A 23,576-nucleotide genomic window follows, 5' to 3' on the forward strand; every position below is an offset into this window, starting at 1 on the left:
TATTGCATAGCTTGGAGTGAAATACTTAGAAAGGAACTGCAAATCGCATATAAAATCAATGTGCAGAAATCTGTTGCATTTCTATACACCAATAACAAAGCAGCAGAAAAAGAAACCAAGGAATTGATACCATTTGCAATTGCACCAAAAACAATAATATATCTAACTAAAGAGGTAAAAGATCTGTACTCTGAAAATTATAGAACACTTAATAAAAGAAAATTGGAGAGGAAACAAAGAAATGGGAAAGCATTCCACGTTCAACGATTAGAAGAAAAAACTTTGTTAAAATGTCCATACTACCCAAAGCAATCTAAGCATTCAATACAATCTCTATCAAAATACCACCAGCATTTTTCACAGAGCTAGAACAAACAATCCTAAAATTTGTATGGATCTACAAAAGACCTCAAATAGCCAAAGCAATCCTGAAAAAAAAGAAAAAAAATCAAAACTGGAGGCATCATGATTCTGGATTTCAAGCTATATTATGAAGCTGTACTCAAGACAGTATGGTACTGGCACAAAACAGACACATGGATCAATGGAATAGCACAGACATCTCAGAAATGGACCCACAACTATATGGTCAACTCATCTTCAACAAAGCAGGAAAGAATATCCAATGGAAAAAAGATAGTCTTTTCAACAAAGGAAAACTGGGCAGCTACAGGCAGAAGAATGAAACTGGACTACCTTCTCACACCACACACAAAAATAAATTCAAAATGGATGAAAGACCTAAATGTGATACAGGAATCCATCAAAATCCTAGAGAAGAACACAGGCAGAAACTTTCCTCTGACCTTGGCCAGAGCAACTTCTTAACTAGACATGTCACCAAAGGCAAGGGAAATGAATAAAATATGAACTATTGGGACCTCACCAAGATAAAAAGCTTCTGCCCAGCAAAGGAAACTAATCAACAAAACTAAAAGGCCACCTATAGAATGGGAGAAGATATTGCATGTGACATATTTGATAAAGGGTTAGTATCCAAAATCCATAAAGAACTTCTCAAACACCCCAAAAATAAATAATCCAGTTAAGAAATGGACAGAAGACATGAATAGACATTTTCCAAAGAAGACATCCAGATGGCCAACAGACACATGAAAAGATGCTCAACATCACTCATCATCAGGAAATATAAATCAAAACTGTGATGAGATACCACCTCACACCTGTCAGAATGACTAAAATTAACACAAGAAACAACAGGTGTTGTGGAGGATGTGGACAAAGGGAAACCCTCTTGCACTGTTGGTGGGAACGCAAACCGGTGGAGCCACTCTGGAGAACAGTAGGGAGGTTCCTCAAGAAACAAAAAATATTTGGTGTATGTGCTTGGCTGAGGAGCCAACGGGGCAAGGCTACCATCTGTGGTATTATGACTGAACGCCTCTAAGTCAGAATCCAGCCCAGGTGGAACTATATGGCAGCACCATGGAGCCTCAGTTGGCCTTGGATAATTGGGCCCCCCACCATCCCACCGCCTGGCATTGGGACCAGGGTCCAGTGCAGAGAGCCCTTCCTCCCAAGAAACGGGGTGCAGCCAGAAAGGTGGCCACCCCCTCGCCCCTCAAGCAACACTTGTTCCTGGGGAACCTGGTGCTAAACCATTCTTAGATGACCTGCTTCTGGGTCGGGGTTTCAAACACAGCAGAGCAGCTCCCTCACTGCGATCTATTCAAAGTCAGCCTTTGACACAGTGGTTTGTAAACAAATGGAAAAAAACAAAACTAAATGTAGAACTGCCCTACGATCCAGCAATTGCACTATTAGGTATTTACCCAAAGGATACAAAAATACAGATTCAAAGGGGTACATGTACCCCAATGTTTATAGCAGCATTATCAACAATAGCCAAACTATGGAGAGAGTTCATATGTCCACCGACAGATGAACGGATAGAGATATGGTGTGTGTATGTATACACACACACACACACACACACACACACACACACACACACAGAGGAATATTATTCAGGCATCAAAAAGAATGAAATCTTGCCATTTGCAATAATGTGGATGGAGCTAGAATGTATTATGCTAAGCAAAATAAATCAGAGAAAGACAAACACCGTATGATTTCACTCATATGTGGAGTTTAAGAAACAAAACAGATGAACATATGGGGGAGGGAAGAAAAGAGAGGGAAATAAACCACAAGAGTGTCTTAACAATACAGAATAAATTAAGGGTTGATGGAGAGAGGTGGATGGGAGATGAGCTAGATGGGTGACGGGTACTTGTGATGAGCACCAGGTGTTGTATGTAAGGGATGAATTACCGAATTCTACGCCTGAAACCAGTATTGCACTGTATGTTAACTAAAATTTAAATTATAAAAAAAAAAAGGAAAAAAGGTAGAATGAAAAAAAAATGAACTACAAATCATCAAATGGGGAATGGCTGGACAAATTATGACAGATCCACGTTATAGCAGGCAACTGTCTTAAAATCATTTAAGTTTGCAGAGAATATAACTCCGATATAGACAATATAACTCAGGAGGATGTCAAAGATAGGTATGTTTTGTTTAAAAAAATAATAAGCAATGACAACACTAAGAGGTTCAACAATGAGGCTTCCCTGTGCCCCACCATGCCCGTACATGCATGCTCTCCCTCTCAGCACACCAGACAGAGCGCAGGCAAACCAGGGAGGTGGGCGGCCTTTCCTGTCTGCTCTGCAGAGGAGGAGGAGAAGGCCTTCCACAGAAACCAAGTAGTCAGACACGCTGTATAAAAAGACTTTCATGCCAAAAGTTTCCTAAAAATGCATCAGAAGGTCAAACCCAGATAAACAACTGACTTCCATCTTAGTAGGGGAGTTCCAGCTCAGAATATAAGTTAATTATGAAACCTCCAACTACATCTACCCTTTTAACAGCCTTTGACCAGTGTTTCATACTTGTTCCTTATTTTTCTTTTCTTTCATAATTGAATACAGTAGATTGGCTTAGGTCCAATGACTGTCCCAATGAAATGAAAGACATGCTGCTTTCAATGCGTGCCCCAAACATTCCACTCTATCTTGTTCCCAATTGTATTAACTTTTAAATAACTTTTTAAAATGTTTGTTAATTTTTGAGAGAGACAGAGCGCGAGTGGGAGAGGGAGACACAGAATCCGAAGCAGTCTCAAGGCTCTGAGCTGTCAGCACAGAGCCCGATGAGGGGCTCGAACCCACAGACTGTGAGATCATGACCTGAGCCAAAGCCAGACACTCCACTGACTGAGCCACCTAGGCGCCCCCTTTTTTTAATAATTTTTTTAATGTTTATTTATTTTTGAGAGAGACAGACAATTGCATTAACTTTTAAAGACTGATGCTTCTGACCAGCACTTTCATTTGTGTTTTACTAATTTTTCGTTAAAGAATCAAGGCAAAGTACAGGAAGACATTCGAGAAACTGCACAAACACAGCGTTGCGTGCAGGCATGGTGCAGCTGAACCTGAACTCGTGGCTGGCAGGGAGCCCTGCGTACAGTAACTCAACATGTATGTCCACTGATGGACTCACAAAAGGCCCATTTTGGTACATGGTAAGAGTGTCAGAGCACAATATATAAAAGCAGAATACATGAAAGTTGAGATTCATTGTATTTTGAGCGAGAACACATGCCCAGGCTGAGACAACCCCTCTCAAGTCAGATATGGACATCTCCATGCATATAACATGAGCCACAAGCTAGAGAGACATGCCAAGAAGCCCCCCAGTGCTGGAGAAAAACATTTGGACCAGACCAAAAGCACTATCTTCTACACCAGGCTGATGAGGAATAGTCATCTGATCTTTAGTGAGGAGGCACGCAAGCTGGTAACTAATCCACGGATTACTATTAATAGCGGTCTATTTACATTGAAGCAACTGTACATGAAACAAACTTGAATCCTCATTTCAGGGCAGGCATTTACTCTCAAACACTTTTGTCCACTTAAGATTGACTGTGGAATTAAAGAATTCTTCAGGTATCATTACATGCAGTTTGCTGGACTAACACAGAATTTTGACAGGCAACAACTCTGAAACAACTCCCCTTGCAGAGTCAGTCTTTAAAAAGCATAGCCTGACTGTGCTACATTTTACAAAACAGTACTTGAACAGCAGTGCCACGAAATGAATCAAAATTGTCTCAAGCAAACAGAACCTAATTGGATGGAAAATGAGAATTTGAGACTAAGAAAAATACATTTACATCTGAAAGTTTATTAAAAATCTAAACCTTTAGTGATAGTGAAAATACATGTATATAAAAATTGAAAACCATACCACAAGCATAAAGCCTAAAAGTTAATTTCTCACATTCCAACTGTAGAAAGGAGTTGTAAGAAGCACCCACCGTATGTGAACTTTTAAGCTACACACTGGCATTTCCTAGGACAGCTGATGCTGAGAGGGTCCAGATTAAGACTTGCCACAGGAAAACAATAGCCTCCTTCTGTTATTCCTATCAGGAATGGCATCCGGGTAGTTACCCTAGCTTTCCCTTATCCCAGGAGGAGACACAAATATATGACTGAACAATGTGACGCTCCTGGAGTTCTTATTGATGAACCAGAATTTCAAGTCACAGTTCCTATATATTTTCTTCAGATTACAAACCACAAATTAGGGACCAGCTAGGACCGGCTAGATTTCCATGTAGAAAAGCAGTTTTGTAAGAGCTGTATCCATGAATCCCTACTTACCACACTCCAGATTTAAAGGGATTACTAAACTCCCTTAAGAACATTTCTTGTTTTGGATACATTCCATAGAAAAGAAACGGGAAGGTAAATGTACCAAAATGCTGAAACAGAGATTAGAGAGAAAAGAAAGACAGTCACCAACTGCTTTAAGTCACCAATGGGTAAGAAGTACAACAGGATGTCTGTTCACTCAATAAAAATTGACTATGTGCCTACTGTTAAAAAAGAGACAACAGGTCCAAAATGGAGTCACTTGTGCTAAGGCCACATCACCAACAGGGACTTAATTCCTAACCTAACTGCATTTTCAGCCTCTCCTAGAAATGTAATCTTAACTAGTCAGTCTGGAACTAGCTGGTCAGCACTAGTGGGGTAATGTGCCTGACAGACTCCTGCTAGTCCCCAAAGGAAGGTGACTTTGCCTGAAACATTCTACTCTTTGCTAGTGACTTCCATGTCCCTTCTTATTCTGCCTATAAAAGTCTTTCATTTTGGGGGCGCCTGGGTGGCTCTGTGGGTTAAGCCAGCAACTTCGGCTCAGGTCATGATCTCACGGTTCATAGGTTTGAGCCCCGGGTCCTGCTCTGTGTTGACAGCTCGCAGCCTGGAGCCTGCTTTGGATTCTGTGTCTCCCTCTCTCTCTGCCCACCCCCCCCACCCCCAACCCACACATGCTCTGTCTCTCTCTCTCTCTCTCTCAAAAATAAATAAACGTTAAAAAAAAAAAAAAGTCTTTCATTTTGTATAGTTCTTTGGAGCTCCTTTCTATTTTCTAGATGGGATGCTACCACCACCCAATTCATGAATGGTTGAAAAAGCCAACAAGATCTTTAAAATTTACTCAGTTGAATTTTGTTTTTCAACACATTTGGTGACAGCTGTGAGATCTGAAGGAAACTTCTGACAGCTTCAGGGACAACAAGAAACACAAGCATGTTACCCGGGAACCCTTCCAGTTCTCTTTCTTCCTGTTTTCCAGGGGCCATCGGTGAGTTCTTCTTGGTTCTGAGCTCAGCTCTTTGCACGAATTGACAATTAGATGGCTCCCCATCTAACTGGCTTTCTACAGTTCCCCATTTGATTAGAATCTCCAATCCTTGGTTTAGTCCTCAGATTCCACCTTGGGAACTGCTGGTGGTTCAGTCCACAGTTTCCCATTTGTTTAGAATCCCGGCCCACAGTCCCCATTCTTTGGAATCTGCTGCATTAGTTCTTTCCCCAGTCCCCAGTTCCATGTTAGTAATTGTTGGTGGTTACTGACCAGGGTCAGGCTAGGTTCAATGTGATTTGTGTCGATGAAGTCTATTGTTAATCTCAGAAGCCAAAATCCACAAAACTACTGAGCATACATGAACACTTAAAAGTTGTTAGAATATATGCTAGCTAACTCTTAAGACTCCTGTGTCTTAAGCTGGTCATCCAACTTAAGAATAGATTGGTTACCAAAAAATAAATAAATAATAAAAATTTTTTACAAAGGGGTGCCTGGGTGGCTCAGTCGGTTGAGCATCCAACTCTTGCTCTCAGCTCAGGTCTTGATCTCACAGTCAGGAGTTCAAGCCCCGTGTTGTACTCTGTGCTGGGCATGAAGCCTACTTAAAAATAAATGGATGAATGAATGACTCAATGAGTGAATAAATGAATTGGTCACAGAATAGCCTAGATTGACACTAGGTCACCTGCAACCTCAAGAAAATTTCCATGTGATGAAGTACACCATAAAATACCTTATAATCATTAACAGCAACACATTTCCCTTAGGTTATTAGGTTGTCTCCAAGAGAATCAAAGCCTTAGCTTAAAAAAAAAAAAATCCTTAAATTCCAAACGGTTGAGTATGCCATCTTCCAGCCACCTGCTTATTTATTGACTAAAAACTATGGTTTAGGAAGCTATAAATATCTCCAAAAATCTTACTAAAGACAACCTAGAATTACAATGGCCAATATGGGAACATTCCAATTAAACAAGATCCTTTATTTAAGAAGTACACTTAAAAGCAAACGCCTGGGTGGCTCAGTTGGTTGAGTGGCCAACTCTTGATTTCAGCTCAGGTCATGATCAGGGTCGTGGGATCAAACTCCATGTCAGGCCCTGTGCTAAGTGTGGAGCCTGCTTAAGATTCTCTCTCTCTCCCTTTGCCCCTCTCCCCAGCTTGCACTCTCTTTCTCTCTCTAAAAAAAAAAAAAAAAAAAAAGCTAAAAATTAAAAACAGCAAGGGTTTCCAAATCAAACAAACAGAATGGGATGGATACCTATTTTTATTGACGTATAGAAGCTTCCAAAAGTCTTCAAGATACCAAAATAGCTTCATTGAAAGTTTCATTGCAAAAAGGTAATGAAAAATTAAACAAACAAAAGGTATATAAAACAACACCTAGGTCTCCCACATCGCACCCTCTCAGGGGTCCCTCATCAAAAAACTGGCCCTGAAATCAATGTTTCATTTGCAGTCAACTGGGACACTGGAAAAATGGTTTTCTCAAACGTCCCATGCACATCCTTCAGCACCAACTCGAATGCTCCATATCTGCCTCTGAAGGAAGGACCCCACAGATGAAACTGAAGGATTTTCTGATAAAGTGCTACATTATTCCCTTAAACAGCCAAGGGGAAACTGAAATTAAAACTAATGAAAAAACCCTTACCAAATCCTGGCTGACACTGGAGCTACACTCTCTACTTTAAACCCCACTCAGAGTCAACCGATGGGATCCTGAAAGACTAGCAGAAGCTGGCTAAGGTGAGAATTCTTACCTGAGTCAGCTCTTCCTGGTATCTGTCTGTCATAGTCAGTAGAGAGAGGAAAAGAAAATATCTTTTGCATCTTCTTTGGGGATGCCTCTTGAGTCCAAGGGGTTGTTCAATACTGCCAGGAATATTTACTGTTTGTCCCAGCTTGAACTTGACAAAATATTTGAAGGGACTTGTGTGTGTGTGTGTGTGTGTGTGTGTGTGTGTGTGAGAGAGAGAGAGAGAGAGAGAGAGAGAGAGAGAGAGAGAGAGAGAGAGATTTTATTTTTAAGTAATCTCTACACTCAACATGGGGCTTGAACTCACAACCCCAAGATCAAGAGTCACACACTCTACCAACAGAGCCAGTCAGGTACCCCTGAAAGGACTTTTTAAAGGAACACAGTGGTCAGAAGTTGAACACACTGGATCAGAGCCTGATAGGAATTTCTTTTTAGCCCTTCTCCCCTAAGCTAAAATAATGTATCCAGAAAGAAAAAAACTTCTGAAGACTTTGTGGAAGGATTTGCTAAAACACTGAAAAGGCAAACAGCTCTAAACTCAGAACACAGAGATCTTTGATCTTCATCTTAGTTGGAAATCTTACTGATATAAAAAAAAAAAAAAGCAAATTAATGTGCTTTAAATGGGTGGATCAACCAACATATGCTATCATTTAAGTTACAACCCAATTCCTTGAGAAATTAAAAGCAACTGTCCTTATCTTACAAATCTTTGCAAAACCAGAAATGCAGCTCCAGAAACAGTTCAAAGTCCACCTATCCTTTTCACCAATCCCCAAACCTGCCTTACTTTTCTCAAAAGGTTTGTAAGGACTGTAAAAATTCTGACCTTAGGGAACAAAAGTACTTCTTAGAGGAACTAGCACTCTTTCCCTGTGCTTTTGAGAGGTAAATGCTCTACCTGGTTGTCTCCAGGAACTCTTATCTAGACCATCCCTAATTCCTAGGAATGAAGAAAAAAGTGGGGAGAGGCTATCTACAAATACGAATTGCTACAGAAGGTCCCTTGTCCCAAATCTGGTTCATGGCTTCTATAAGATTACTTTTAAGGACAACTATAAATCTTAAGTGTCTTCCCCACAAATATTAGTAGAAAAAGCTTTCAACATCTGTGTAGATAACCTCACTTCATCTACCAGAAACTTGATTTGGATCCAAATGCTTTTACAAACTAGTAAGTTTTGCATTATCATACCCTAATTTTTTTTTTAAGTTTATTTATTTATTTAGAGAAAAAGCATGAGTGGGGGAGGGACAGAGACAGAGGGAGGGAAGGAGGGAGGGAGAGACAAAGAGAGAGAGAGAGAGAGAGAGAGAGAGAGAGAGAAAGAGAAAGAATATCAAGCAGGTTTTGCACTGTCAGTGCAGAGCCCGATGTGGAGCTCAACCTCATGAACCATGAGATCATGACCTGAGCCGAAGTTGGAAGCTTAACTGACTAAGCTACCCAGGTGCTCCTTTATTGCTAAAATTTTCAATGAAAGCTATAAGGTCTCTCTTTGCATATGTCTGCATGTTTACATGTATCTTTACATAAATGCATTATAGATGTGTGGTATTTTCTTCCTCTGAATGGTATTGACAAAATTAATGTGTTTGTATTTAATTGGCTTAAAAACAAACAAGCATTTATATGAATTAAGTATTCCTAACACTCAGAAATATGATAGGAACTAACCCAAATGGTCTTCAAGTTCACATGATCTGGGAAAATATTTGGTATTAAAGCTAATTTAAATTTGTTGGTTTAATTAAAATAGACATGTCTTAGGGTGCCTTGGTGGCTCAGTCAGTTAAGCATCAGACTTCAGCTCAGGTCATGATCTCACGGTTTGTGAATTCGAGCCCTGTGTTGGGCTCTGGGTGGACAGCTCAGAGCCCGGGGACTCTGTGTCTCCCTCTCTCTCTGTCCCTTCCCTGCTCACATGCTGTCTGTCTGTCTGTCTCTCTCTCTCTCAAAAATAAACATAAAAAAATAGACATGTCCTAGACAAGGCAGTTGAGGAGGAGGGAGCAATTGGAAGCTGGGGGAGGCTAGCTTGGCATGCACTCCAGACCTCGGGAACGTTATTGTGCGTAGATCCGCTGATTTTGGAAGACTGTTGCCCAGAAGAAAAGATATTTGGTTTTCACAACCCAAGGATGTAACCAAGTATAGAGGGCTGCTGTATTTGCAGAGCTAAGTCCTCCAGTTCTTGATTCACTGACAGTAATGCTATGAAAAAGACTTCCAGGGGCGCCTGGGTGGCTCAGTCGGTTAAGCGGCCGACTTCAGCTCAGGTCACGATCTCGCGGTCCATGAGTTGGAGCCCCGCGTCGGGCTCTGGGCTGATGGCTCAGAGCCTAGAGCCTGCTTCCGATTCTGTGTCTCCCTCTCTCTCTGCCCCTCCCCCGTTCATGTTCTGTCTCTCTCTGTCTCAAAAATAAATAAAACGTTAAAAAAAAAAAAATTAAAAAAAAAAAAAAAAGAAAAGAAAAAGACTTCCAGAGCTGTCCTGGGTTGCATGAGACTCACTGAGGAGACATCTGGAATGCCTGTGTCCTGCTTGTGAAAAGATGGAAGAAACTGCCAGCAGTATAAACAAACAAACAAACAAACAAACACAAACAAAAAACTGGAATCATGTAGCAGATGCAAGGACAGGACCCAGTCTGAAGACAACACTGAAACCAAAGACAGTGAAAACTCTATCTGGAAACAGGATAAAAAGCAACCAGATCAGTAAACTACAGAAGGAATTTAAAGGATTCTGATGCTCACAGTACCACCTCAAGTGCCTCCCCAGCTCAGTCTCCTTGTTATGGTAACCAGTCAGATGATGGCTCAGATACAGAGATGGCTCCTGGCTCCAACAGAACGCCCATTTTTTCCTTTTTAGACCTTACATACTGGAAAAGACAGAAAATATGTTGTGGGATCATCTATAAAGGCCATTTTGGAGAAGTCCTCATTGTCACACACCTATTGTCACACACCTAAGCCTTGCTGCAACAATAAGAAAGCAGCTGCTGAGAAGCTGGAGGAGCGGGGGCCAGCGCCTCTGCCCATCTCCACTCAGGAGTGGTGACTGAGGTTTAGGTAGAAAGGGAACAACAACAACAACAAAAAAAACGATTTAAATTTTGGAAAGAAAACAAAGCAACAAAACCCTCCTATTTTTAACTTTGGATACCTGCTATTCTGCCAAAAGACACTTTCTAGAATAGCTTTGAATGGGTTGTTATTTCTCCTCCAATTCCACAAAGTCTGAAGCCAGTGTCCAGCTTACTAAAAGAAAAAAAGTATACATAATATTTAAGATGTTGAGTATTTCATAGGAAAGCTGGATGCTGCTGTAAAGTGCTCTTTAAGACTTTTTTTTTTTAATCCCCTTCTAATGAAGGAAACTAGGGGAATTTCAGGGGACAGAGATGGGATTTGTTGTATGATAAACGTATGTAGTTTTACTCTTTCTATATTAAGAAGCAGTGGTTGGGGCATTTTTAAGATGGCTGGCTGTCCTTGTTTTCCTTCATGATAATAAATTTGTCATAACTCAGTAACATGGACTTGCCCCAAGAGGTAGCTGTTAATAATTTAAGGTCTTGCCAAGGTTCTGATGATTCAAACCTGTACTACCGAATATTAAGCAGGACAGACTAAGTTCTCTGGTGCAAATGCCTTGAAGGAGTAGTTTCTAAACATACAGAGAGGTAACTTGAGTGTGTATGTTGCATCCTCTGTCACCTCCCTCCATACTGATTTTTGATAAAGATTTTGATCTATATTGAAACTGCTAAAACAGAATCAATGCTCCTCTGGGGAAATGTAAAGTTTTAGGATGAGCAATCCTAAATGAAGAGTACCAAAGCATTATCGCATGGTAGAGATCAGTCTATTAAAAATGTTAAATTACCTAAAAAAATTGTGCAAGTCTTCAGAATGGCATACACACAAAAACAAAGGTTAATGTTTCTTTGGGCACATTTCTTAGACGGTCTGCCTAGTGTGTAAATAATTGACTTTTGTTTGTGTTACATGACTGGTGACTTCATTGAAAATCTGCACAATTCAGTTTTAGCTCTGGATTACTTCAGTTGACCTTTGCAAAGGTTTTGTCTGTGTAGAGTGGTTGTTTGATTGGTTTTACCCTATTAGGGCTTGGGTGTGTTTTTTTTCCCCCCACTCTATATTGAAGTAAAATTATACTAAAAGAAAAGAGAGGTGGGTGTTAATGCTGAGTGGGCTGGTTTAGGTTTGACTTCTTTGTTAACAGGCTTTGTGAACATTGAAATGTTAGATGATGCATCCTGAACACGAAGCTCTTCAATTCTAAAATCTTCATTTGAAGGCTTTTTACTTAAAAAAAAAAAAAAAAAAAAAAAAGAAGGCTTTTTACTTGAACCCAAACCAAAGTACTTTCATTGCCTCTTTTCTAAACGTTCAGGAATAACCTATCACTGGTTCAGACTTTTCATAATCAGGGAGGATCATTTGCCTACCTTATAATAACATGACATTGTGTTTATTTTTAAAACTGGATTTTAAAAATTAGACAGTATAAGTAACAGTAAGGAGTGAGCCACTTTTTATGGGTACCCTATAGTTTTATAGTTCTTAATCTAAATTTAAAATTTTATATTTCTTCCTTATGGCAAAAACAAGCCACCATATGCACAGAATACACCGTAGGTAGGGTTGGCTCTCCCACAGCCTCTGCGGTGAATTCCAAGAGTATCAGCCACTATCATCTTCCTCCTGTTGTTTCAAAAAAAAAATTTTTTTGTACATTTTGGCTACAGTATTGGTGGTAGAATATATTATAATATGGATCATCTATACTTCTGATTTATTACTAGACCTCAACCACAGCCTTCTTTTTCCTCTTCCACCTCTTTGCCTATAGGATGTACTGTATGTAGTCATGCACTTTGTATTAATATACTAGAAATCTACAAATGTGTTTTGTACTTTTTATACTGTTGGAGATTTACAATCAAAAGTTTTACTAGGATATTGAATAAATTTAGTCTTACTAGAAAATAAAAAAAATAGACATGTCTTCAGCATTATCAGCATTAAATATAATGCAGACATACAACATTTATTCTACATGGGTTTACTAATCAAATAAACTCGTATTATCTATATGATAATATGATATGAATATATGTTATCTATATTATATCATCAATAGGAAAAATAATCAGATGATGGCTGTCTTTGTCTAATGTCTCATAAAGTCTCTGTGGGTAGTCTAAACAAAAGTGTATGCTTCTAAAAATTATTAAATATATTCATTCATACATTTGCCAACATGAAGAATGCTGGTTTAACATGCAGTTCACAACAGCTTACATCTCAGTTTTCACTAGAAATTAGTTTGAAGGGTTAAAAATTCTAAATAATATGCAGTAAAAGCTACTGGAAATAATATGAGAAACATCTCTGTACACAAGGAAAGGAGCGTGTGTGTTTTTGGTAAGAGAAGCTATGAGGAACAGAGAAGCATTTTTGTTAAGAGAAAAGAAATTTTGTCCTTAAGTGAGGCTACTTCAGAATGGGAAAGTGGGAAAAACACAGGACAAAATATGAATGTAAAAAAGACCTAGAATGTTTATAAAAAAGGAATATTGGGAAAGGAATTTTATGTGTGGTCAAGTTGGCTAATATTAAAATTAATTTATCTGAGGGGCGTCTGGGTGGCTCAGTCAGTTGAGGTCCATCTCTCTTGCTTTAGGCTCAGGTCATGATCTCATCATTGTGGGACTGAACCCCGTGTGTGCTAGGTGTGGAACCTGCTTAGGGTTTTCTCTCTCCCTCTCTCTCTCTCTCAAAAAAAAAAAAAAATTATTTGAATAAAAAAGGAGTATCAATATCAAAAATAAGATGGTACAAAATTTGAATTTGGTTTCTCTCTTTTAAAATGGCAAAGCTTTCTTGGACTACTGATCTAAATAAAGTCTTTCTGACCCTGAACTAACTAGAATTTTGCAGAGGGCTCCTGGAAGATCTCAAAAGATTTATTCTCTCTCTTTATACAAAAGGGTATGTGAAACTAATTGGGCTTATTTGCTATGTTAAATTATATGGGAAACATTGTTATATGAGGCGTAATACTAAGCTTTCTTTATATTATATTTCTGTAGGTATTAAGTGTTCCAGAAACTGTATGAAATTCCTGGATCTCTATGTTTCCTATAATAATGTTATCAATAATAATTCCAGTTATTATACTAAAATGTTGTATATCACAGAAATTACTCAATTCCCTTATCAAATAAACTCTCGTCATTTTTAAGTCTTCATCATTTGCAGAAAGTTACTGTTCTATTCTCCTACTCTGATGCTCTTACGGAAGTGTTTCTGCAGAAGTACTTCAAAGAGAATAGGTTTGTACTTGGGAAAGAACTTTGGCAAGTACAGGTTTCTGATAACTTTAAGATCATAAAATTGTCCTCAGTAAAAATTTCCCGAATTAATGGGAGAACTGGATTCAAGCAGAACAAACATTAATTAAATGGGATTGAATGACCTGAGGAGGAGGATTATGCCTTTTGGTTTGAAATACTGCTGGTTCCTCGATGTTTTGTTTTCCTTTCCAGATTTAAGGAAACCTTCTTTTTATTTTTTTAAAAAATTTTAAATGTTTATTTATTTTTGAGAGAGAGAGAGAGAGAGACAGAGTGTGAGCAGGGAAGGGGCAGGGAAAGGGCGAGACGCAGAATCTGAAGCAGTCTCCAGGCTCTGAGCTGTCAGCACAGAGCCCGACGCAGGGCTCAAACCCATGGACCATGAGATCATGACCTGAGCTGAAGTCAGACGCTTAACAGATTGAGCCACCCAGGAGCCCCTAAGGAAACCTTCTAAGCTATGCCTGACTTACAGCAATTTTATAAAGCATACCTTTGTAACAAAGGTATGAATGAAACATCTACTTTTTCTCCTTACCTGGTCCCTCCAGAATCCAGAAACTCTTGAGTATTCTTTTCATGGTAATACAGCTAGGTATTTGATAAGTCCAATAAGACACTGTTCTCCTTGTAACAAGACACAGTTAAAAACTTGGGCTATATTATCGAGGCCTTGACTGAAATGTTACATTTAAGAGAGATGTGTGTAGACTCAGATATGGCCAGACAGCTTCAAGGAACTGCTTGGAAAAATCACTGGGTACCTTGCTTATAAAAGGTTCCTAGCAGTCTTACCAGATGACTAAGAAAGGTCACTTACTGGCAGGCCCAGAAACCCCAGGATATTTAGGGGAAACTTGAGAAGAGAAAATTCACCTAAATTATAGGTACTGCAGGTAAAATCTGATGATAAATCCTTGGCTTGGCTTCCTGGCCTCAGAGATTGAAGAGTTCAATCTCATTCTTTATGAAGAGGTCCACAAAGCAGTCTTAAAAGGAGCTTATATGGCTAATCACTATTCTTGCTACACTGCCATAAGTAATCAGGCCAAGTTTAATGCAAACACATTAGTTTCACTGTGATCATTTTTAATTTAAAAAATGGGGATAACTGTAGAGAGAAAAATTGTTCACACTTTTGTAGATACTAGATTCTAGTCCTGTTAATTTTCTTTGAGGTTTTGTTATATACCCATAAACTAGATTGGATCCTAAATTCTTCTAGTTTCTTCAAATATTTGGCTATGATTCTCCAAACTAACATTTCTAATTTTCTTCCACCCATCTAATTTGGAATCAATAAAGACAAAGACTGCCCTTCAGTTTCCTTGGAAGAGACTACACCAGGTCTTCCTCTCCCAGATGGCAGCCAGGCTCTCTGACCAGGAAGAGAAATAGCTAACACCAAGGTAGACTACTCCCACCCAAGTCACTAGAGCAAGACTTCATACTTTAAACATGAAATCCTTTCTTCCTCCTTTTCTGTCCTTTACTCTGGCATTGGCCTGGAAAGATAACACCATCATCTGTATGTCCCAGGCCATTGCTAAGGGGGTAATCCAACCTCCAAACAACTGTTGGATGTACCACAATGCCGGTGATTCTGTAACTCTGTCACAAACTTCTGATTTCCAATGGCCCAGTTTCTCTGAACAAACTCTACTCCATCTCTATTGCATCAGACTCTCTAACCCTGGGGGTCCATTTCCCATTCTCTGGTTAACAATCCCAGGGTACCCAGGGAAGCTTGCATCCAGGCTCTACACAAAGAAAGGGACACAAGGCAAAGGTAACCAGAATAAAAACCACCTGTGTGGTATACAGACCCTTAAATTTTACTGGCCTTCATTCCAGTCCTGTGCCAAGGATCCAAATGGGAATTACCAGGAAGCATTCACGATTCAGTATTAGCTCCCTTTGGCAGATCCTTGCTTTCCTGGCTAGGAGTACATATGAGGCTATTATCAAGAAACTCTCCTTAACTCTTAAAGCAATAGCTGCCCAACAAAAATCCTTAGACTCTCTGCGCAAAGTTGTTCCTGATAATAGGACAGTCCTTGATTACCTTTAAGCTGAGCAAGGTGTCTGTGCTACGGCCAACACTACTTACTGTGCCTGGATTAACACTTCAGGGAAGTTGATACTCAGCTACATAAAATCACTGAACTAAGCCACTTGACTTAAGAAAGTGACTCAACACGGTCTGTCTTTATTTGATTTTGATTGGGTTAGGTCTTGGGGGCCATGGTTTTGAAGCGCACTCCAGACGTTGGGAATTACCCTGTGTGTAAAAATCATAGCAATCTCCCTAGCGTGCTGTATTTCCTCAAAAAGTTGTAAATGCATGTTCACAGCCACTAATCATCAAGTGATTGCCCTAAGACTGGAATGTTCAAAAAAGGAATGAGGAGAATTACTGACTGAAAAAAATGTGAACCTGAAGCCATGACCTGTGCATTCCACATAGATTCAGCAAAAAGAAGTCATGACCTATGAATAATCACAGAGCATCAGCAAAAACTGTTAGAACTTCAGAGCAGTAGCTGGGAGTGACACTGATGCCTTAAATTTTGATCACATCTCTCAGTTAAGCTCAAAGTCTGATCAAAAGGGAGGAACTGTAAAAAAGAGACAACAGGCCTAAAATGGAGTCAGTCACTTGTGCTAAGCCCATGTCACAAAACTGAAATTTAAGGGGGGCGTCTAACCTAACTGTAGCCTCAGCCTCTGCCAGGAATGTAATCTTAGCCTGGAATTACCTGGTCTGCACTAATGAGGTAATCTGCCTGATGGGGCCCCTGCCATCCTCCAAAGAAAGGTGACCTTACCTGAAACAATCCACTCTTTGCTAGTGACTTCCTTGTCCTGCCCCCTTCTGCCTATCAAAGTCTTTCATTTTGTGCAGCTCCTCAGAGCACCTTCCTGTTTGCTAGATGGGGCGCTGCCCAATTCATGAATTGTTGAATAAAGCCAGTAAGATCCTTAAAATTTACTCAGTTGAGATTTCTTTTTTTAACATTTAACACTACTATGTGCCAGTCACTCTGGTGTCACTGGACTTTCCAAACAAAACAGATTAGAAAGCCAAGTGTGAACATGTGGAAACAGATTTAATCTGGCTGAAGGTTTCTCAGCTAAAATAGCCCCCCAGGAAGGTAGTGAGGCAGTCACACCAACTGCTGAGAGAAAAGTGCACAATCGTTCTCATTTGTTCGACAAGTGCTAATGAAGTGTCTTGTGCTTCCTAGGTATTGTGGGAAATTTGACACCGAATCAAGGCATTTTCTTCACTCACTGCAGAGTCTGGTCAGCGGCCCCCAAAGCCAGAAGTCAGTCCTCAAGGTCAGCCACAGGCAGAGATCCAATAACAACAGCAGAGACACCAAGTACCAAGTGAGTGCAGGAGGCAACAGGGGAGAGGAATGCCATGAGGAGAGCCACTGTGAGTGACGGGTCAGGGTGGGTCTAAAGCTGTGTCCCGAAAGACAGGAAGGCTTTGGGTCATTGGGCAGGTGCAGGAGCACCGTTCTTTAGAATGCCCCCCTTTCGGAAGCGCCACGTGCAAAGGCTAGCAGGAGGGTTGAAAAGGGGGTTTTGAGAGCCACATACCTGCTAAGCTGGTGACAGCGGATTGAGAGAAATGTGAAGCAAAGAGGTTTAGCCTTGAAGGATTATGATGAAAGTGTCCTTTCAAAAGCATGAAAGATGGACGAGTAAGATGGGGCTAAGGAGGTCAGGTGAGGGATCATTGCAGTGATTTGCTATAACACTGAATTAGTGTGGGCAGTGGGAACAGAGAGGGAAAACAGGATATGTGGCATGAAGGAGGGCTGAAAGGCTCTGGAGCCTTTAAATGGGAGGGTATGGAAGAGGAAGAGGGCAGGTTCTAAGAGACGAGATTCAGAATTGGCACTCATGGCTAGGTTACTGATGGGAAGATGGGTGGTGACACAGGAAAGGGATGCCAGGAAGGGATCTGGCTTAGGGAAGAAGTCTAGGATTTCCATTTGGTAATGATTTGTGGAGAAGTACATAGACATGGGTATGGAGCTGAGGATAAGGCTCAGGGTTGGATACACAGACTTTGGAGAGAATATGGTTGATAAAGATGTCACGAGAACAGCCTGGCAAACAGAATATTAAAAAGCAGTAGGCAATCAGTTCAGGTGCAGAGAGAGACAGAGGGGATGGAGCAGGAATGAAAAGAAAGCATCAAGACAAAGCTCTGGGGAAAGGAAATGCACTAGGGGAGAAGTGAGAGAAACCGGGCCTTGCAGTCAGGCTGGGATGGAATGTCAAAGACATTCTGGGATGCCCATTCTGAAAACCTACCCTCTGAATAATGAAAATAGAATATTTAGTTAGAAGGGAACTTAGAGATCACCAAGCCCAAACCCTTGATTTTAAGTTTGAGAAAACGTAAGCCCAGAAAGTTACCCAGTTTTCCACAGAGAAGAAATGAAAAGATAAATGGACCATAAGGTACTTGCCTGAGGTAACAGCTCTGGGAAAATGGAGAAGCCAGGACTAAAAGCCAGTTGTCTTCTCTTCTATTATTATTATGTTCATTTATGCTTCCCAACATACTTTATATACAAATGGTCTCAATTTCTGACATCGAGTAGTCCCCTTGTGTTATAAATCCACACAATCAGAGAAACACTAAATAAATTTTGATTCCTAGGATAAGTTCTCTTCCCTAAAGCCCTGTATTCTCTTTGAAATCCTCTCTGCTTTTTAGTGTTGAGGTACTGATGCCTATAAGGAGCAGCTCAAACAGGGACAGAGATGGTGACTCAGAGAATGAAGCACAGATGAAAATGGGGAGTGGGGTTCCTGAAGGTTCAGAGGACAAGATGGTCAGTCCCCACAGTAAACTGGCCATCTGGAAAATCAAGGAAGATCTACTCAGACTTAAGATCTGATAAGGCCATGGTGATCACACAACTGGCCCACCCAACTGGCCAGGGCATGGGCAGGTCCCCGCCTGACAGTGGAGACACGGGCATCCAGAAAGTGTCAGTCTTTCCCTCAACCTTGAGCGCTCAGCAGTTTGCGCCTCTGCTGGCAGAAGGAAATACACTCCAATGTTTTCCAAAGGCTAATGAGCAAGAGTGTTTAAATAGACTCCACTTAGATATAACTTCCTTGAGCTATTTTAGGGTTACGTTATGCGGAAATCCAGATCATTTCCAGCTGCCTCTGCACCTGTCCCCAGATCACTTACCAGCATAGGAGAAACTGTCTAATAGGTCTGTCTGGCCTTTGTGCTCACCAGGAAACTGCTCATTTTCTCCTATGTATTCTGCAGTATCTTCTGGGCCAACTTAAAGTTCACTGGAAAAATCCTTTCTATGTCTATCTATTACCATGATACAGCTCTGAGTGGGCATCTCTGTAAGGTTTGTGGCTCAGAAGAAGTTTGGTTAAAACAGGTTTAATCCAGAAAAGAAGGCCATGAATTCTGGACCCAGTGGTCAAGGGTGTGGCTCTACCACTTATCTGAAGTCAACCTGGCAGAGAACAGCAGTGGCAACTCCAACAAAGGGAACACGGGGCCAGCACTTGGAACAAACTGGAACAAAATATGCTCAGGAAATGTTTCAGAATACAAAAGAGTTATGTTATATGAGCTCCGGGAGATGCCTCTGAACTCTGGCTCAGTGACGAGATCCTTGCAAAAGAAATAAACTTGATGAATCTTGTACACAAATCAGAAACGGAAATGAAAGTAAAATACAAGCCTATCAACAACCACAACCACAACACAACCACAACATCAGGGGATGGGATTGCTCCAAAAGGTGACGGACACAGGAATAGGTCTGAAGATGAACCATGTCCAGGAAGGGAAGTCTCACAAGGCAACCCTCTGCCCGGCTCACTGGATCCCAAATAAGGGTGACTGAGGTTTTTCTTTTTTTTTTTTTTTTTTTTTTTTTTAATAATTTTTTTTTTTTTCAACGTTTTTTATTTATTTTTGGGACAGAGAGAGACAGAGCATGAACGGGGGAGGGGCAGAGAGAGAGGGAGACACAGAATCGGAAACAGGCTCCAGGCTCCGAGCCATCAGCCCAGAGCCTGACGCGGGGCTCGAACTCACGGGCCGCGAGATCGTGACCTGGCTGAAGTCGGACGCTTAACCGACTGCGCCACCCAGGCGCCCCCAAAAGGGATGCTATTAATCCAAATCCAGAGGGGGAAGGAAATGAGAAGGAAATGAATATTTGCTGACCGTACATTACGCGAGGAGCAGAAAACACTGTGCTGGCAGCTTCTTGTATATCATCTCATTTTGTCCTCATAACCATTCTAATGAGGTGAGTGAGTCTCATTTTACAGCTAATAAAACAGATGTTCTTAAAAATTAGGTAACATGACTAAGGTCACAATGCCAATAAGTGTAAAGGCAGGTATTTCACCTGGGACTGTTAATAAAATGTGGACATCATCCTTTGTTTTGTTTTTTAAATAGGTCCTTACTCTTAAAAACTGAGAACAAACTGAGGGTTGATGGGGGGTGGGAGGGAGGGGAGGGTGGGTGATGGGTATTGAGGAGGGCGCCTTTTGGGAGGAGCACTGGGTGTTGTATGGAAACCAATTTGACAATAAACTTCATATATTGAAAAAAAAACAGAAAATTATACATAAAAAAATAAATTAAATAAATAAATAAATATGTCCTTAGTTATTTTAATTTCCTTTCCGATTTATTTCATTCACTTGACAAATATTTACAGAGAGGCTACTATATAGGATACCACTATTCTAGATGCTGGAGACACAGCAATGACTAAAATCTCTGCTTTCAAGAATTTCATCCTAGAGTATTAGTACTTCATAGCCTCATTATTTCCAATTTTGGGTCACAGAAAGGAAAGATAGGGAACCAGTGACCTAAAGAATTTTAATATACATCCGCCTATAGGAGGGCTGAATTGCATGCACACTCGGGAGTTTACCAATCTTCATTATTCTGACTTATATATAACTTAAACACACACCCACAACTTCAATAGATAACATGAAAGCTATCACACAAGCCAATGGTAACGGCATACAAAATGTGCCCAGACCAAAGAATATGCAATCAGTAGATGCTTTATTAACATCACTACAGAATCACTTAAGGAAGTAAAAGCTTTAGGAGGAAGTAGAAAGTTCTGTGTACTCTAGCCAAGAAATTAAAGACTTTCTTCATAACTATTTGCTAATATAATCAGTGAAAGAAAAATATTTGAGAGGATAACACTTAAAAAAAAAAATGACTTAAAGCTTGGGGCACTCGGGTGGTTCAGTGGTTAAGCACTGGTCTCTTTTTTCAGCTCAGGTCACTATCCCAGGGTTGTGGGATCAAGCCCTGTGTCGAGCTCCACACGAAGCATGGAGCCTGCTTAAGATTCTCTCTCTCTCCCTCTGTCCCTCTCCCCTGCTCATGTGCTCTCTCTCCCTCTAAAAGAAATAAATTAATTCTAAAAAATGACTTAAAGCTCTAACCAGAGAGAAATAAAATAAGTTTCCCATTAAGAGCAAAAGAATATTCCTCAAACTACTAACCAGCCTTTAGCCCAACTCAACAGAATAAATTAATAATTTGGCCACTGGGGTAACAAGACAATCAAGTGTTGTCTAAGCAAAATGTCAAGAAAACAGGTGGGATTCTCAACTGATAGACTAGGCCCTCTAGATAGACAGAGAGGGCCCTTCCAGTAGACTCACACAGGCCAACTCATGAAGGAATCAGTCTGGCTAGTGGTGGACGCCCACTCAAGTCAGATAAAACTGGTGCAATGTCAACTTGTCCCCACTGTGAACTCCATCCAAGGGACAAACACAGGATTCAGAGGGAGATGTAATTTTCTATGTCAGACTGTTTGGATCCTAACTTTATGTCATTGCTGGACTCTCCCCGCCTTCATTCCCTTCTTGCCCACCCTCTATGAAGAGTGACAGAGGGTAAGGGAGAGGTGGACCCACACTAGGAAGGCAGAGTGTTTCAGAGACTAGAGGCTCACCTACCCTTCCAGGGAAAGAGTTAGAAAACACAGCTTTACAGATGTGGCAAAATCGTAGCAACAGGTGAATCCAGCTGAAAGGTATGTGGGTTTCACCGTACTACTCTTTCAACTTTTCTATATATTTGATATTTTTCTAAAAAAAAAAAAAAAAAAAAGTTGAGTAAACGAAAAGATAAAAGCATGTAGCTTCAGAGAGGCTGAGATGGAGAGGGTTGAAAAGTGGTATCAATGCCCATATCTAGGGGCAACTAGTCACTCAGTGACAAACTCTGGATAACTCTAAACTTTATAAATTATCAATCTGTACCAACAATCTTGGAAATTAAAAAAATAAAGAAAGAAAAAAAGGAGGCTTAGGGCCTGGCCTGCCTTTCTTCCTTCCTTCCTTCCTTCCTTCCCTCCTTCCTTCCTTCCTTCTTCCTTTCTTTCCTTTCTTTCTTTCTTTCTTTCTTTCTTTCTTTCTTTCTTTCTTTCTCTCTCTCTCTCTCTCTCTCTCTCTCTCTCTTTCTTTCCTTTCTTTTTTAATGTTTATTTTGAGAGAGAGAGAGAGAGAGAGAGAGCAGGGGAGGGGCAGAGAGAAAGGGAGAGAGAATCCCAAGCAGCCTCCACGCATCAGTGCAGAGCCTGATGTGGGGCTTGAATTCACAAACCGCGAGATCATGACCTGAGCCGAAAACAAGAGTCAGACACTTAACCAACTGAGCCACCCAGGCATCCCTGATGTCTGTTTCCATAGGCTGGAACCATGTGCTGACCTAGAGCGGGCACCAGGGTCCAGGAGACAGTATCTGACCTCTGTGGTCTGAGGTCACTCTTCTCCCTGATCGACACTCTACACTCCCTCAGAGTGTAGCAGACACCCTCATCTGAGGACACTAACAATACCAAAGGATTGAACAAGAGCAGTTTTTCCTATGCTGTCAATGTGCAAGTGGAAAAATTAGTTGCCAAGGGATGAAATTCATTCAAATGACAACCTATTCTATTGCTGGCCTTTCCAGGAAAGCAGGGAGTGGAGCTTTTCAATGAGAAAGGAAATCTGTTATTCTATATACATCATCATTCACTTCATGACTTAGTCCGGAAGGAAGGGAAATCTATTTGAGTTCAGCGCCTGCCTGACTAGCCCCTTGGTGACAACCCCACCCTCTGTAAAGAACAGAGGACCAAAATATCTCCCCTCTGTGCTCCGCAAGAACTCACAGGGGCACCACACACCCTCCGTGGAGACCATGACCTGACTTCCAGGGCTGGGATTTACCAATGTCACTCAGCAAGGTGAGGATGGCTCCTTCCCGCAGGCCACAGCAGTTCTCAAACTGGTTCAGGTACTGTCAAGAAGTTGAAAAGAAGCATCAGAGTGAGCAGTCCCCTACCACCACCAAGTCCACAGTGTGTCTTCCCAGCTGAAGTCATGCGAGTGCTCACCCCAGCCCTGGGCTTTGAGGACCTAAGGCTGTCAAGACAGCCTGGGCAGCAGGTGGAGGAAGGAGGAAGCAGCAGTGCAACTCCCAGAAGTACTCCCGTACTCATCGGTGAGGTGTCTGAGTCATTCTAAGATGAGAGATTTTTCTCACCTGAGCTGCAGTTCTGAGGGAGGCAGGCCAGAGGCCACACTCGGTGACAATGGGACCACTACTCCCCAGAGTCCCACAGAGGACAGGGCGAAGGCACTCACTGAAAACCACCCTCTGACCATTTCCTCCAAC

General features: G+C 41.0%; 1 protein-coding gene across 5 annotated transcripts in view; it reads right to left on the minus strand.

Annotated features, from left to right (window-relative positions):
• Positions 1–23,576, minus strand: part of IKBKB (inhibitor of nuclear factor kappa B kinase subunit beta) — a 74,199-nt gene that overhangs the window by 26,464 nt on the left and 24,159 nt on the right. For 3 of the 5 annotated variants that reach the window (XM_058720535.1, XM_058720533.1, XM_058720534.1), the window contains exon 5: positions 23,129–23,198. In XM_058720535.1, coding sequence (XP_058576518.1) covers positions 23,129–23,198 — 70 coding nt within the window. The other 2 variants (XM_058720537.1, XM_058720536.1) reach the window with 2 other exon arrangements.

The sequence above is a fragment of the Neofelis nebulosa genome, chromosome 3, assembly GCF_028018385.1.
Source record: "Neofelis nebulosa isolate mNeoNeb1 chromosome 3, mNeoNeb1.pri, whole genome shotgun sequence".
Lineage (NCBI taxonomy): Eukaryota > Metazoa > Chordata > Mammalia > Carnivora > Felidae > Neofelis > Neofelis nebulosa.